The sequence below is a fragment of the Aspergillus oryzae genome, chromosome 1 (genome assembly GCF_000184455.2).
Source record: "Aspergillus oryzae RIB40 DNA, chromosome 1".
Classification (NCBI taxonomy): domain Eukaryota; kingdom Fungi; phylum Ascomycota; class Eurotiomycetes; order Eurotiales; family Aspergillaceae; genus Aspergillus; species Aspergillus oryzae.
The window spans coordinates 5,493,949-5,509,534 of record NC_036435.1 but is presented as its reverse complement, the minus strand read 5'-3'; the positions used below and the strand labels follow the sequence as shown (position 1 = coordinate 5,509,534).

The 15,586-nt window shown below is 46.8% G+C and overlaps 5 protein-coding genes across 5 annotated transcripts; 3 read left to right on the top strand and 2 right to left on the bottom strand.

The window, feature by feature from the left end:
- Positions 1 to 214: 214 nt before the first annotated feature.
- On the top strand, positions 215 to 1,784 carry AO090005000364 (ferric reductase family protein; the record flags this gene model as incomplete). The annotated part of the gene is given in 4 exon segments (XM_023234139.1): positions 215 to 1,534; positions 1,642 to 1,670; positions 1,682 to 1,701; positions 1,756 to 1,784. The coding sequence occupies 4 exon segments, from the start codon at positions 215 to 217 to the stop codon at positions 1,782 to 1,784; spliced, it is 1,398 nt and encodes a 465-aa protein (XP_023088926.1).
- Positions 1,785 to 2,378: 594 nt separating this feature from the next.
- On the bottom strand, positions 2,379 to 3,094 carry AO090005000365 (uncharacterized protein; the record flags this gene model as incomplete). Its single annotated transcript, XM_023234138.1, has 2 exons — positions 2,379 to 2,544; positions 2,640 to 3,094. The coding sequence occupies 2 exons, from the start codon at positions 3,092 to 3,094 to the stop codon at positions 2,379 to 2,381; spliced, it is 621 nt and encodes a 206-aa protein (XP_023088927.1).
- Positions 3,095 to 3,966: 872 nt separating this feature from the next.
- Positions 3,967 to 4,761, bottom strand: AO090005000366 (uncharacterized protein; the record flags this gene model as incomplete). Its single annotated transcript, XM_023234137.1, has 1 exon — positions 3,967 to 4,761. One exon carries the CDS (start codon positions 4,759 to 4,761, stop codon positions 3,967 to 3,969), a length of 795 nt encoding a protein of 264 aa, XP_023088928.1.
- Positions 4,762 to 10,431: 5,670 nt separating this feature from the next.
- AO090005000367 (uncharacterized protein) lies at positions 10,432 to 11,601 on the top strand (the record flags this gene model as incomplete). The annotated part of the gene is made up of 2 exons (XM_001817390.3): positions 10,432 to 11,099; positions 11,151 to 11,601. 2 exons carry the CDS (start codon positions 10,432 to 10,434, stop codon positions 11,599 to 11,601), a joined length of 1,119 nt encoding a protein of 372 aa, XP_001817442.1.
- Positions 11,602 to 12,184: 583 nt separating this feature from the next.
- On the top strand, positions 12,185 to 12,580 carry AO090005000368 (uncharacterized protein; the record flags this gene model as incomplete). Its single annotated transcript, XM_001817391.3, has 1 exon — positions 12,185 to 12,580. The coding sequence occupies one exon, from the start codon at positions 12,185 to 12,187 to the stop codon at positions 12,578 to 12,580; it is 396 nt and encodes a 131-aa protein (XP_001817443.3).
- Positions 12,581 to 15,586: the final 3,006 nt, after the last annotated feature.

Genomic DNA, 15,586 nt, shown 5'->3' with positions numbered 1-15,586 from the left:
AGAATCTCATTAGACAATAATAACCTGCTAAGTGGCTATTTTGATACACTGAAGACTGGTTCTCCTTTTGACCGGCGCAATTATCCCGATTGGGCTCTCATTTGCTCGCTTCATCCCCGTTCCCACCAGATTGAAGACGACTTTCGAGGCATACGTGATTACTCCTCCGCTCATTGGCCATCGACACAAAGTTCCCTTATTCAACACGTTCAACATGCCCACGAGAGGACAGGCGCTGTTCATCGCCTATCTCATATTTATCAACGTGGTTTTATGCGCGGTAGGCTTCAACTCAGCTGACCCAAGTGCATGGTACACTTCCAATCATCTCGAGATCCTCACCTACGTCAGTAACCGCGCTGGGATCCTGAGCTTTGCAAACATTCCACTGCTGGTTCTCTATTCCAGTCGTAACAATATCCTACTCTGGTTAACCAACTGGTCCCACTCCACCTTCCTGCTTCTCCACCGCTGGATTGCTGCAATTTGCGTTATCGAAGCCTGCCTCCACTCCGCCATATACTTGCATATATACAGCGCACAAGGTGAACACTCCAGCGAAAGTCAGCGCGCATACTGGTACTGGGGTATTGTCGCGACGCTGGCGATGGTTCTTATCGTCCCAGGTTCAATGCTACAAGTTCGCCGACGGTTTTATGAGTTTTTTCTTGCCTGGCATGTGATATTCTTTTTGTTAGCGATGGTCGGGTGTTGCTTACACATTTACTACCGATATGACTTTCAATGGGGATACGAGAACTGGATATACATGGCCTTGGCAATATGGGGGTTTGAACGCGGAATGCGCATTCTGCGGTTTGCGAGACATGGAATCCGCACCGCTCAGGTGTCTATCGTGGATGATGAATATATTAAGTTGGAGATCCCAGGGATCGCGGCCGACGGTGATGTATACCTTTACTTCCCGACCTTGACATGGCGAGTCTGGGAGAATCACCCTTTCTCAGTAATGACGGATGTCTGTCAAGGTACCGATACGGGGTTGTCGACAACCAGAATCACGACCGATAAGGACAGACTTCCTATATCTTGGACTGAGAAGGGAGAGAGTCTGGACAAGATGTCCCTTGCCGAGATATCTAATGCACCATGCCAACGAGGGTTGGTGTTCTATATTCGAACTCAGTCGGGCATCACCAAATATCTCCGCGGCACCAAATCAAAGTTCCCAGTTCTTGTTGAGTCTTCGTACCATCCAGTGGTCCTTTCAAAGCCTAATCCCTCGGGCATGACCAATATTATTGCGATCGCAGGGGGCGTTGGGGTAACAGCGTCAGCGCCCATATTGATGCGCCACGAGGGATGGCATAGGTTGTTCTGGGCAGTACGCAGTAAGCCCTTGGCTGATTCTGTGGCAGCGTCGCTTGGTGCCGATCGATTCAATCGATTGAATGCTGTGGTATTCCAAGATAATCGTATGGATATTTCTCGCATTCTCCAGGAGGAAGTCTCCAGGTGTGTGGGAACAGAGGTCGCTGTGATTGTCAGTGGTCCAGCAAGAATGGCGGACGAGGTACGACTTGTGGTAGCAACACTGATGAGAGAGAATCCAGCGGTGAAATTAACACTATTAGAGGAGTCTTTTAGTTGGTAGTTTGGAAATTATGAAAGTTTACATAGAAATTCATGTTTGATTATACCGATTTCGTGTGAGTCTTAGACTCTCAAGCGAGTGTTTTTGTAAGACTCCACATTCCGCTACAACACTCACAAACGGTGACACTGTCATCAAAGACTCTATCAAAGCAGGGATGAGTGGCTAATCGCGATTATGAGAGCTTGTTGCATATCATAGCAAAGCTGCAGCGCTCGAGCAATTCTTATGCTCTTCATTTCAGGACAGAAGGGGGTAGTATGTGAGATCTCTCAAGTGCCTGGCGGACTCGGGATTGGATTTGTTCTAGGAGGTTTAAAAGCAATGAGGTTCTATTGTATATTTCTTCATAACCCTTCTCCATTCGCTTACGAATTAGATATCGAGACTTCATAAGATGTTGCTGGAGCATACTGTGAAAAGGGTGTTATAGAGCATTTCCAGAAAAAAATGACAAGGCCGACATATCTTTTAATGTCAATTGCAACTATTTGGAGCGGTAGCTCTGTTATTCCCTTACAACCTAGTGTTGTGTAGATCGCCACTAGTCAACACCACAATTGAACATCATTCCAGCCAAAGAGTACGTAGTTATCATGCCAAAAATATAACACCACTATTGTAATGCAAATCTCACGAAGTGTTCCAGTTCCAGGGGAGTACTGCATATCAGCTCGAACGAGAGCCTCATCATTCATAGTCCCAGTGAGAGCACCCTACAGAGCCACTTGGGAAGACTTTCAGCAAGGGACCTATAAACCGTTTAGTTAAGAGTAATTATATGATCAGTGGTGCAAGGGGGCTCGCCTAAGTCAAACTCCATCTTAATAGCCATTTTCTTTCTGATCGGGTCCTGTACCCTTTCACCTTTACCGTACTGACACCAACATGACAAATTATTCTCGCCATCTTTGGTACCTCGCTTGTAGCTACAGCCCCAACAGAGTCCATAGTATGTTGCATGTCCCCTAGACCAATAGGTCAATGGATCAGAATGATTGTTATACCTGAGAGGTGTACGTACTCAATCTCTTTGATAAACCCTCCATTCTTCTTATCCCAACCAAGACACCTGCCCAAATTGACGGTCGATTTCAGCTCTTTTGGCTTATGTGGGTCTCTATGATCGGCGTCCTGATAGTGCTTCGGATAGTTCTTCGGGTCATCATCGCAGATGGTATCCACGAAAGCGTACATACTCCCCCTGTAATCATCGCGAGGTGCTTCATGTATGCTAATCTCACGACATCTCTTTTCCAATTCTGCCTTCAGAGAAAGCGCGGGCTGGGGTTTGCCAGTGTCGGCTTTAGGACCTGGTTTAGGGCTACTTGGAGGGCTTTGCGGGGGACTTTGTGGACGGCTTTGTGGAGGGCTTTCTGGATAGCTTCCTGGAATGCCTGCCTGGGCGGACCCTGCTGCGCCTTGAGAAGCCGCGAATCCTGCTAGGAAAAGAGCGATTAGAATGAATATCTGTCGCATTTTAGCTGGGTAAAGTAATGGTTTATGGTAATGTCAAAATAAACGATGGAAAGCAAGAGGAAGACTACCTGGATAATTCTCCATCTCGTGTTATAAATAAGGATAAACTGTACCCCTCAGTGTCGCCCTATGAGTGATTTAACTTAGGTATTATACTGCGCCCAACCTTTACTTTTCCTTGTTTCAGTTTATGTTTATTCTTTTAACTTTCGTGATCAAGTCGGGCTAAGATGCTGGGCAACGAGTCGTTACACTGGCCACATTACTCCCACAAAAAGTTCAATTGGGGGCGAGTTTCGGAGATTTGGCTGGCATTATTAAAATCTGCTTACTTCACATGAGTGGCCGTTTATGCACTCATGCTTCATAGCGCTTGAACTGAACATTCTGTTTATCACGACGGGATAAAAGATACAGGCTTCGCCTAGACCGCATCAAAGAGTTTCTTCGCCCACATACTCAGCGACCTGAATATATTAAAGTTCATTATCCGCATACAAATCCCCACCTGGTGCCATATAGTAGTAGACTCTTGTCTAGTAAGGATAGAGGTCCTGGAATCGGGGCAGCTCCGCGATGAATGTGTTAATGGCACCGCTGGAGAGATCACACCTAGAATAATTACACGGTGCATATTACGCAAATTTGCCTTTCCAGTATGGCAAGTTGTGCTATAGAAGGTTGCAAGGACTTCCGCTTTCAACTACTATGACAACGGGACAATGATGGAGGAACATGGCAGTTGATAACCTTGGCGATTTGAAAACGTGGTCGTGTATCTCCGTATATCGCCTTTATCCAGTCCATAAGTGTCATAAACAAAGGAAGAGGTTCAACAGTCTAGAACTATAAGTGGGATCCATAGCAGAGCCCTATTCCATATCTAGCATAGCAGTCACGGCTGGTAAAGGAATCTTGGTATGCCTTTCTCCAGCCTGATCAACAGCCAGGGTCAGAAAGGCCTGTTTATAGAGAGGGTCAAAATTGGGGTAAGCATAGATGAAACGCGCAGCATGAGGCACCTCGGACGATCTCGTGATGTGCTGGCTAGAAGCTTCTGCTTGACTGCTTGGCTCCGGACCCAACGGATGTGTTGCGACGGACGCGAGACACTTCTGATCGTCTATACCGCCTTGTAAGGCGGCTGTCTCTTCCAGCTCGATCACTCGTTCTGCGACTATAGCGCACAAGTGACTATTTAGCAGACCTTCTTGGCGAGAAGCGGACCGCAGTACCTTGACGGCCTGCCGGCGGATTGAAGGATCACGACATAGCGTGGCCACATCGTAGAGGGGACATATAATCCCCATATCCAGGGAGAAAGAAGGCCTCCGATCTTCGTTAAAGGTACCAGAAGGCACCGAAGAGGTCGAGGATAGGGGAGCATCGCTATCGGCCGTGTTGATCACCGCCTCTGCCAACGAGACAATCAGCTGAAATGTGGAGTTATACTTATCCCACGACTTAAGATCCGTGGCTTCACTCTTTGTCCGATCTAACATTACAAGTCGCCAGCATTGATAGATTCGTAAGATCTTCAAACCGATGGAGTCCCTATAGGTGAGCCGAGAACCTCGCGACTCCTCGAAACGATGCAGAGCGGTCGACCACTTATCCATAAGAGCTTCGGCTTGCTGCATGAGATTGGTATACTCGTCCAAAGCCATGTCTGCTTTTCTGGGCTCTATTGCTGAATACTCCTGATATAGTCGGGCCACATGGTATTGAAAACATTCATGGGCATCTGATATGGAGAGAAAGCATTCGGGAATTTCAGCATGCCGGCTGCCCACTACCTGTAAGCCATCCCTCAGAGCTAGGTCCGTGGCATTTCGCGTCTATATCAGTAAAATCAGTCACCAACCATGTATGGGATGGAGGTTGCCGTACCAAGGTTAGAGCCTGATCTTGGAGTCGGTTGAGAATCTTCCGCAAGTAGTCCATTTCCAAGTTAGTTACTGTCGATGGCTTTAAGTACGGGTGATGGTAAGTCCCTGAATGAGGGTCCTCGTAGACGTCCTGGAGAATTTTGATCCCACTCCGGACATGACCGACAGCTGACACATAATGGCCAGACATTATCTATGACGATTAATGATTTGAGCTCAGAACAAGGGACCTCGCTCCTACTTCAATAAAAACGAACAAAATGCACGAGATCAAACAGACGTCCAACGTTAAACTTCGAGGGGAGCCCGCTGACTGTCCCGGACTAACGCAGGGCGACGAGTCCGAGGATCCCAAGAGCGCCCTGATAGCCGAAACATATTGTTGAACGGCGAAGGTGTCAATGCCTCGTCGGGTCAGCCAGTGGCCGTTTTCAAAGTTCTCATGCAAGGATCCCAATGCGATCAACGCATGGTAAACGGCGGTCTCATGCTGACTGACCCGCAATACAAGCCCCGACCAAAACTCGGACCCACAAAGCCCTGCCAACGAAGGGACGGTACGTTCATAGAAAAACTGGAACGATCTGGTTTCCCGGGTGCTGCCCGAGCACTGCAGGGTCTGAGGGTAGACATATGGCAGGCGGAGACCAGCGTTCCGCTGGGGAGGCGGAGGACTTGGCGCCTCATACCCATCGCATTTGCGACCCGTTGATGAGCATTTCAAACAATGGGGCCTAGCTTCGTCACATTTGATGCGTCGCTCTACGTGGTCGAAATTAGAATTGGAATACCACGGTCTACAATACCAGATTTCTCTTACTTCTATGTGACGGTCAGTCAGATCCAGAATAAAAGTCATGACAACCCGGCCCAAAAATTGACGATCAAAGGAAAATCAACCGAAGATCGAGGCAGGTGGGCACACTTACCTACATGTCAAACAGCCTCTCTTGTTCCTAGGCCTGTAGGATAGCTGGCGGTCTGGGGCAGCCAACACTGGCATTTCGGGGGGGGAGGAGAAAACAGATGCTGACGATTCCTTGGAAGACAAAGTGCTATGAATAGTAACACAATAAGGTGCCCCTTAGCGTCAGCAATTTCATCCCAGGGTCCACAGTGTCCGCCAGACTGAATTACCTGCACATCCTATTGGCCGTCACGCCTAGCAAGATTCCACTCGGATAGTCACAATGAGTGCAACAGCATGTCGATCTTAGCTAGAGTTCTATTATAGATGAGCAGAATCAGGATGAGCTTGTTTGCAACACATACTGTCTTCTATCAGATATCAGGACCAGATAAAACCAAGTATCGAAAAGATTATAGCAAGAGAAGGGGGCGGTGAAAAAGGCGGGGCCTTTGACCCGGATAAATAGTTAACCACGAACCCTAGTCATGTGATACTCTAGACCAATCTGAATGGTGTTGTTTTGTACATACTATCAAGATATGTTATATAATGCTTATTGTTATGGCTTTATCTGTAGGATCATGGGGAAAAGTCCGAGCCCTGACTACGCGCCGAAAGTAGTCCTGCAGGGAGTGGAATTACGAGGCTATATCAAAAGTACTCATTAGGGTTTGCAATCTTGTAACGATAGCCTTCATACCTTTTGCCTCGTGGTTAGACACGAGGAAAGCAAGGGCAACGTAAGAATATCGGACTCAGGAACCATCTCAAAAGCGAGCAAGGAGTAAAATCATTATTTGAAAGTATCGTGTAATCCCCAAGAAGTGTGTGGGTGGGTGCCAGTAGTGTATTCACAACAATCTTTCATTCATCAACCAAACAATTTCAGATCTCAGCGCCAAGGCGTACATGTATCAAGCCCGGGACTTGCAGGTAGATAGTCATTGACATTAAGAGGAATCCAGTGTTGTATTCCCCCTTCCCCAAGAAATGAAATGAGCTTCATAGCCACTCCCACTAGTGTCTTTTGAGTCGTCAATTTGACGGAGCTCTAGGCTCATATCTCGGTGGAGCTTCCCCGTACCTTGGCGGAGGTGCCGCGGGAGGATTTAGTGGATTTGGAGGAAGATATCTTGGCGGTGAGTATCCAGGAGGGCCTTCACGAACTATCCGCAAAAGCTGTTCCCGGTCAGGGTTTATCAGGTCTGGCATCGCGCTGAATCCGTGGCATAGTAGATTACCATCGCTAAATTTCATTACTTCATCTATCGTCATGTGTTTAGGAGGAAATCTAGAGTCTATCATGCAGGACGCATACCTAGATTGAAAAACTTTTGGACACCCATGTCCCCCGATTCTTCTTCGTAAACCAATTTAGGGCGAGGCGCTCTCTTGCACCAACAACCGAGATTTGGCTGGCCTTCTCTAACCCAGTATTGGTATACGCAGCTCCAGCAATTGCCTTTAGTAGGTCCATTCCCGCTGGTAATATTAGCCAATATAGAGAGATATCATGAAAATATATATATACTCAGACTCTGCAATGAATTTCGGGTTGGAACCTCCGAAAGCATCGTCATCCCAACCAATGCATTTGTCCAAAGGGATATTTGACTGTCGCAGTCCGGTTTGCCCGTTACGGTTGACAAAATTGCACCGTGCGACCAAATACTGTTTTGGGAGTTGTCGATGAGGGTCAGTTCTTAGGTTATGCTTGTAGGGCTCCATTATTTTGATGTCTTGACACTGCTTCCGCCATTCGGAAGACATGGGTTTAGGCTTTTTCTGCCTAAATAAGCCTGCGCCTTGGCCAGTAGTATAAAGTAGATAGATATAACACAACAATAAGTAAGATACAATACATCTCTGCGGGCTCAAGCGAAAGCATTCAAAGGACATATGGAGAACGCAAAGACAAGGTGAATGAATAGTCCTCAAAGCACGTCTACTGTGAACTTGTACTGCCGATTTAAATAAGCCCAGATATTTTTAGTTACTTCTGTTCCTGTCCCTAAACCAGCGAAGACCACCCCTGAACTCAACAATGTGGAGATTACATTGAACCTGGAGCAGTTTTACTTCTTTGTCAAGCCAGCACGGGTGTACCGGGCAACGGGTTAAGGAGCAACATAACCTTGAATAGAAAGAAGTCCCATCGGGGCACAGGGCAGCCGCTTAGAGAGGGGACAGGATAACCTTCCTAATCAGGTTTAGGGGTTTTTCTAATATCTCTCTTTAAAATTGCTATATATCTGTATAACATTGGCTAACTGTTTTGGGGCCTAATAAAAGGACCCAATTCAATTTGGTAGCTCGCGTATAGTAAAAAGAAGACTGCATTACCTTGACCAGTACGACAACCAGAACACCCCATTGGTCTGTGTTCATGCATACAGCCTCCTGGTATAATGGTCGAAGATAGATGTGGTTGCATATTTGTCGGTAGAACACGGGAAATCTTAGGCATTGCTCATTCAATGGGTGGGAAATTTGCGAGGCACATGGTTTCATTCAGGCCAGTGCGTGTAACAAGTTACCGAGACGGCTGAGAGGGATGAAGCGGCTTATTATAGTGAAGAATGTACAACTCTTGACTGGTTTGATAACCACTTGAGGCAGGTTATGGGGTGCCGAGGAAGGTTTAATCAATATTCAAACCCAGTTTATAATTACACAATTTGAGATACAGAATATAAAAATAAAATGAAGATTATCCTGTGGCTAGATCGAGAAAATACCCCATGGAATTAGCATCAGTTTCTCTCCCCAACGTGTGTTTTCCCGGTAATAGCGGGACTTTCTAATTTCTAATAATGGCAAAAGAGAAGGAGAAAGGCCCTTTGTATGGCCGCAAACGTGGGTCGCATGTAAACTGCCGCGAGGAAGCACTTGACGACAACCCTGTTGTACCACGAGTAGACTTCCAAGTAATGCGGAGCCTGGAGAATGATTCAGAGACACAGGTCAAATCACTCTGACTCATTTGCAGCCTGCTTGCCAAAGTCATAGGCATCACTCTGGATTTTAAAGGCTATATGACTGGCTTTCCACATCAAAAGGACGGGAAACTGATTTCGCTAAATGTCATCATATGGACCCACCAAGGAAGACTTACGACATTCCTACGGGGCACCAGCTAGGGGCAATGATGAGCACAAGAAAGGCTTCGTGCACTTGTTATACAATTTCGGCCAAAGCGTCCCCCTAAAGAGGACGCCAAAAATGCTTCATAACATTCCGTTGCCCGGTATAGTTACCAGTGCACCTGCACCGTGCTCAGATGTCTAATTCTTAGCACTAAATCGGACTTTTCAGAAGGCATACTCTTCCCAAACTAAAAACCCCGACTGTGCCGAATGAAGTCATACCCTAAGTTATTGGCTATGTAATAGAAAGTTGTGGTTCGCTGGAGGTGCCCCTCACGTGAACGTTCTTACCCTTATAAAAAGTATTCTTGCATCAGCAGCAACCAGATTAGAGAGATCCTGGAAATTCGGGGGCGAATGGGCTCAAACGTTAAGCGCATTGTAAAGTTGGCACCTAAGGCATGCTTGCCTTGATTGGTGTTGAATCATCATGATTTAATTACAGCAAATCCTCCCAGAACCAGTGCCCGGAGTCGAGTAAGGTATCACCACAGTGTTTCGACGTAATCTGTAGCTCCCAGCACACGCTAATCATGGATGAAGATGGTCTTTTGGTGCCCTGAGGATTAAAGGATTTGTGACTATAGGACACAGGAGGAACTCATACTTACCATATCTTTCGTATCAAAATAAACTCTCCAAGATAGTAGATGCGACCGTATGCCAATCAGAACCGATACGATTATCTGCCCCGGAATCTATTTTGGACACACCTAGGATCATGACTTCTGCAGCCTCCCAGCCCCTGATAGTTCTCGTGACTACTAATACGGCACGGGCGGTGTCATCGCCATCGCCATTGGGTGTACGAGTAGCCTGATCATTCATTCTGGTTGCTAGAAGCATCTTGGGGTCTGTCTCCGCAAATCCGGATTTGAGGCTGTCCGCCGGTCTGGGGAACGGTTCATGATAAATACTGCCATTTAGGGTATGTTTAAACCGGCCGGTGTGGAACGGGTGTCCACCGAACCGCCGGAGACGGATCCATTCGGGGTTCTAGATCAAGATAGGACTCTGGGGAGCCAATGGTGGGGAACCACGCGTGGGCTGGACTCTTTGGGCTCTACGGCAGGGGGTGCTTGATAACGTTTAAGCCATTCGGTTCGGTCCCGTTGTGAACCTACCGATCACCTGATCGGCACCTAAGTATATCTCCCGTTGGAATTGGCCACCTGATTGTCATAGTAGGTTATCGGTATTGGGTGTGATTACCTGGGAATGGTTCGGATAGGGTTTCTTCAGCTCCGTGACAATGTGACCGTGATAGCTATATAGGAGGGCAGACGTCTCTGGGATCAAGTGTAATCAACAGCAAACTCCAAAGCAAAGTTCAACCATCAGAGTCTGAATCTCTCTAGTTGTCTTAATCTTAATAACAAACACATCTTCGCAATGTCTTTCTTGAGGAACTTCTTTGGTACCTCCGCTACGGCGGCGAAGGACGACCAGAACACGCCTATCCGTGCTCTTCCCGCCTCCTGGTACACCTCCCAAGCTATGTACCAGCTTGAACGACGATCTATCTTCTCCCGCAAGTGGCTTCTCACCACCCACAAGGCCCGCGTTCCCAACCCTGGCGACTGGGTCCAGTATGACGCCGCTGGCTACGAATTCGTTGTCATGAAAGACCACCAAGGAAATGTCAAGGCTTGCCACAGCAGCGATCTCGCTCCCGTTCACACTCACATTGACCGAAACGGCTTCGTCTGGGTCAACCTGGATGCTAGCGCGACCCCAGAGGTAGCTTGGAAGGACGACTTCGAGGGAGTCGATGAGCAGCCTCGCTTCCAGCACTACAACTTCGATGAGTACAACTTCGACCACACATGGGACATGGAAGGCGACTTCAACTGGAAGATTCTCGCCGATAACTACAATGAGTGCTACCACTGCCAAGTCGCTCACCCCGATATCCCTACCATCGCCGATCTCAACTCCTACTATGTCAAGACCAAAGATGGCCATATCCAGCACTACGGTGCCCAACGACAAGATCAGATTGATAAGGGCTTCCGCATTGCTACCACCTACTTCTGGCCCAACGCCTCGTTCAACATCTCGTAAGTGCATTCCTCCCAATAGGTTTAGACCAGTACTAATCATTCTTGCAGCCCACACTTCTTCTTCATGCAACGATTTACCCCTATGAGCCCCACCAAGTCGGTCATGCGCTACGAAGTCTATCGGCACAAGGACGCCAGCGATGAGGAATTCAACCTTATCAGCGACATGTACAAACGAATCATGTCCGAGGACAAATACCTCTGCATCCACACGCAGAAGAACCTGAACGCCGGCGTCTTCGTCAACGGCCAGCTCCACCCGGAGATGGAGAAGGGCCCTCTTCACTTCCAGAAGACTGTACGGGAGGTTGTCACAGAACACAACAAGAAGGAAGACGCCGCTGGCCACGAGATCTGGCCCGCTCAGCGAAGTGCTCCCCAGGATTCTACCGTCAGCCAAGACACCTTCTCTTTCCCCACACCTGTTGACAGCTACACTGAGAAGGACGACTTGAAGGACAGTCTCAATGCCAATCTTGCCACAGCAATCGCTGTCTAGGGAGCTGGTGGTGGCCGGAAAAGGGAAAGAAATCCATTCGTAATAGATTTTGCCATAGCATTGCTTTTAGGCATTGCGCTTAATGATGATGATTAGAACTTAGCACCTTGTTTGAGCAGTATTTAGCCATGTCAGAATGATTTTTTTACATTCCATTTACTACTTCTGGACCTTGAGGGCGTGGATGCTTAATCCTCCCTATCTTTGCTATTCTTGTAGTTATGGAAATTCTTACCTATTCTGGATAGCCCACCCGGGGATCCAGTATCTTAGCCAATCAGATACGATCTGGATATGCCATCCCTGATCTAGATTAGTATATCTTGGCATCAGTTAGGGTTCAATTAAAGACTGCACATCCTCCGTGGTTTTGTATTGCCTTCAATTGAACCAAAGGGATCTGCAGGGCGGTGAGTCGTTTAGGCAGCGGTCGATGCCTAGGGCACAGCCTTTGAGATATACTCCGTAGATCCGAAGCTATTGCGTCGGAGTTAACACATCCTTTAAACCTTCGTCTTCAGCAACCTCGACTTCAAAATGCTTCGATATCTATAAAGAGAAGGACAAAAGCTCCCACAGCAATATGCCCTGGCAAGCCCAGGTCTGTACCTTCTGCCAAAAGCAATATGTACACAAGACCGGCCTCCGTGACCATTTGAGCTGCTACACAGGGGATGTGCGAATACCCGCCGATGGAATCCACGACGTCTTGAAGATTGAGAAAATTCTCGACGGGGGAAATAGGAGACACTGCCAGTATCGATGCCCAGTCTGCTCCAAGACCATCAACGGGCGATACAATTTCATTGAACATGTTGTTTATTCAAAGCACCACGATGTTCTAAATGGTGATTTCCAGAAAGGCACTATCAGACGATACCGGCATCAAGGATGGCCATTCCAATTTGAAAAGAAAACGGTCAAAGTCTGGCAGCGGAAGGGAAAGTTTCCTTTTCTTCGACTTCCTTTCGGTCTGTGATTCACTGCTCAGAGATAGAATCGGCTTTCCGCCGTATTGTTGTCACGATGAGGACTGTTTTACTGACCTATATCCAATTCAGAGCTTCGATTCATGGTGTACAAGTTCGTTCTGTGCTTTGGCAAGATCACGTTTGGAGAACGAATGTTGACATCGTCTGTTTACCCAAATCGGCAAGGGAAATGGTTTCAGCACAACCCAAAAAACAACCTTCTGGCCCTGCTGGCTGTCAACCATCAGGTCTACGATGAGGCACGACGGGTACTATACAGCCTCAACTCTTTCATCTTCGAAATGCGAAATAAAATTCCGGTATTTTTGATCGGTATCGGACGGGATAATGCGGCGCTTCTGCAATCAGTACGATGGATGGTTGGACCGCAGCATTCCGAGAACCAAATTGGTTTAATTAAACGATATCTGACGCGGACAGAAGAAGAGCATATCTGGAATGATGAAAAGTCATATCTGAACTTTCTAGCAATGCTCTTTAACGAGACTCCTGATGATGATTTTATTGCTCGACATGATCATCGTCTAGTGCGATTAGACACTGATTGTACATCATTATGTGGCTGCCGAGTGCGCTATCGCCTAGACGCAATCTTTGGAGATAACGATGGTGAAGACAGCAAAAAGATAGATACAAAGGGGACTATTTCTTTCGAGTTATACAAGGATCATAGGTGATATGACTGGAGCACGTCTCAATCTACCACATACAGTATAGCCTTGAGACGCGGGAAATACATCAAGAACCCATAAGTGATCACGGACGACTTGAGACTACAGAATGATGACCTAATGGACCAGTTCAGGGAGCTAGGTGCTCAAGCTGGATTTCCAGTTGAGGTAATTGATCTGGAAGTTTAAAATAACTAATATTTATTCTCATCCATTAGAACCACTTCCCTACAGTCAAATTTCTCAAGCATCCACAACAGGACAATTACTAGAACATAAATGGATCTGGCTGATGACCAGATTACCCCCTGCGACTGCTTCAGTTCATATGACTCAGACTGAATATTGATATCCACTCCTGTCAACCCTAGCTCCTTGACACTGTAGTTCCCCAAGTGCTCTTTTGCAAGTCTGTCATCATACCAGGAGAGTTTGCGAGTTGAAGGGTAAACAGTCTCACTTCTCCCTCACGATTACCACAGTGGAGCTGGCTTTGTGAACACAAGGGTAGCGATTCTTACGTTTTGTTGGCTAGGGGAGCTGTGTAGGCCTGACATCTAGTCTAGAAGGCCGTTCTAATGAATTGACAATCCAGGATTCTTATAATACTGTTCTATCTAATTAAGCCAAAGGTGTTTATATTTCAAGAGATTATTTTATCTTTTTACTGGGCTGCTTTTCGTAGCTTTCTGTTGCCCTTACTTTATTCTATATTTTTCTATCCAATTAGACCAAGGTTATGTACAACCAATCCTACACTAAAGAACTAACAGCCTTGTTAGTGCAAGCACTGCATTTTTAGTTCTCAAGAGAGGACTACACACGTTGATCCATCTAACCAAGTCAAGAGTATAAACTTCTTTACCACTACTTTTTGCCACCTACACTGCACTTTTAGTTCTCACGAGAGGGTGTCCATTCTTTCCCACCTATCAGGTGCTCAGTCCGCATATCACTGCATTCTTAGGCCTCAGACGGAGTCGGTATCATGTAATTTTTTGATGAAGAAAGATTATTGAGTAAAGTATTACGTGTGACTGTAGTTGAACCATGACTTTATAAATGGAGACCTGTTGATTGTTGCACATTGATTGCATCACAAATAGATGGAAATTCTAAATTATATGAGAGGACCACGAAAGTGCACTGATAAGAGATTATGAATTCTCAAATAGTAATAGATATGTGCTACCACCATGGTACTCGGTCTATCTTCGTCGTTTCTCGTGGATTTTCTCATGTCGTTTCTTGTCATAATTCCTCGCAAACCCCTTGCCACACTCAGAGCAACGAAACGGCTTCTCTCCGGTATGGATTCTCTGGTGATCCTCCAGGATATTTTTCCTCACGAGGCGCTTGTTGCAAACAGGACATTCATACCGGGCACCTACTGACCTCGTCCGATTGTAAGGTGTGAACGTTTCGCCAAGATCGCGCTCCTCGGGGTGGAATCTCTTCATATGTGCTGTGAGTCGACTTTTTTCGGCAAAGCCCATCCCATTCATTTCACAGGTCCCTACTGTGCAACGGTATGGTCGGTTGTGATGATCGACATGGTTATCACGGGCTAGCGCGTTTCTGAAACCCTCGTGGAAATAGAAACACAACACCTTGGGACAGCGGAAGGGGTATTCATCATAGACCCTGGATAGAGTAACCGTATCTTCTGTACTCAGGTTTTCCAGCAACTGTCGGTTGCGAGTCAACGTTTCCTTGAGCAAAGGAATGCTCACACTGTTGCGTGATTCCAAGTCTTCCCTTTGGGCACAACAGATATGGTTCCAGATTCTGACAAGGCTATTATGAAAGGGGTACTGTTGGAAGAATTCACAATCTATCCATGCTTGCTCCAGAATGTTGTTGTCGTACAGTGGAAAGCTTTCTTGATAGAAGCTCACAAAATGTTCGAGCTCTCGGGATATTCTCGCGACCCGGTCTTGGCTGTCGATGATCCCTTCAAGAAGATCATGTTTCTTCTCTATCAATGTCCCTACATGGAGAAACCAGGCTGACACCGCGTAATCCTGGAAGCCAAAGTCACCACGCAAAGCATTTTCCCGGAGTCGTTGGGCGGAAATATCAGGCCTGAATATATCAAGGCTAAGATACCGCAGGCAGCGAAGGGCGAGGTCGCATTCTGCTGCAGAGATTCGTATATTGCTTTTCTGGACTATGAACCTAGCTCCATGTTAGTGCTTGGCTTCATCCGAAGAGAAGATAGAGATTTATTACAATCTCGCTGTGCTGTGGACAAGCTCGACTCGGTTGCCCTTGAGCACCTGAACAAGGGATCCGCACAATTCTTGGACGTCGTCTTCTAGT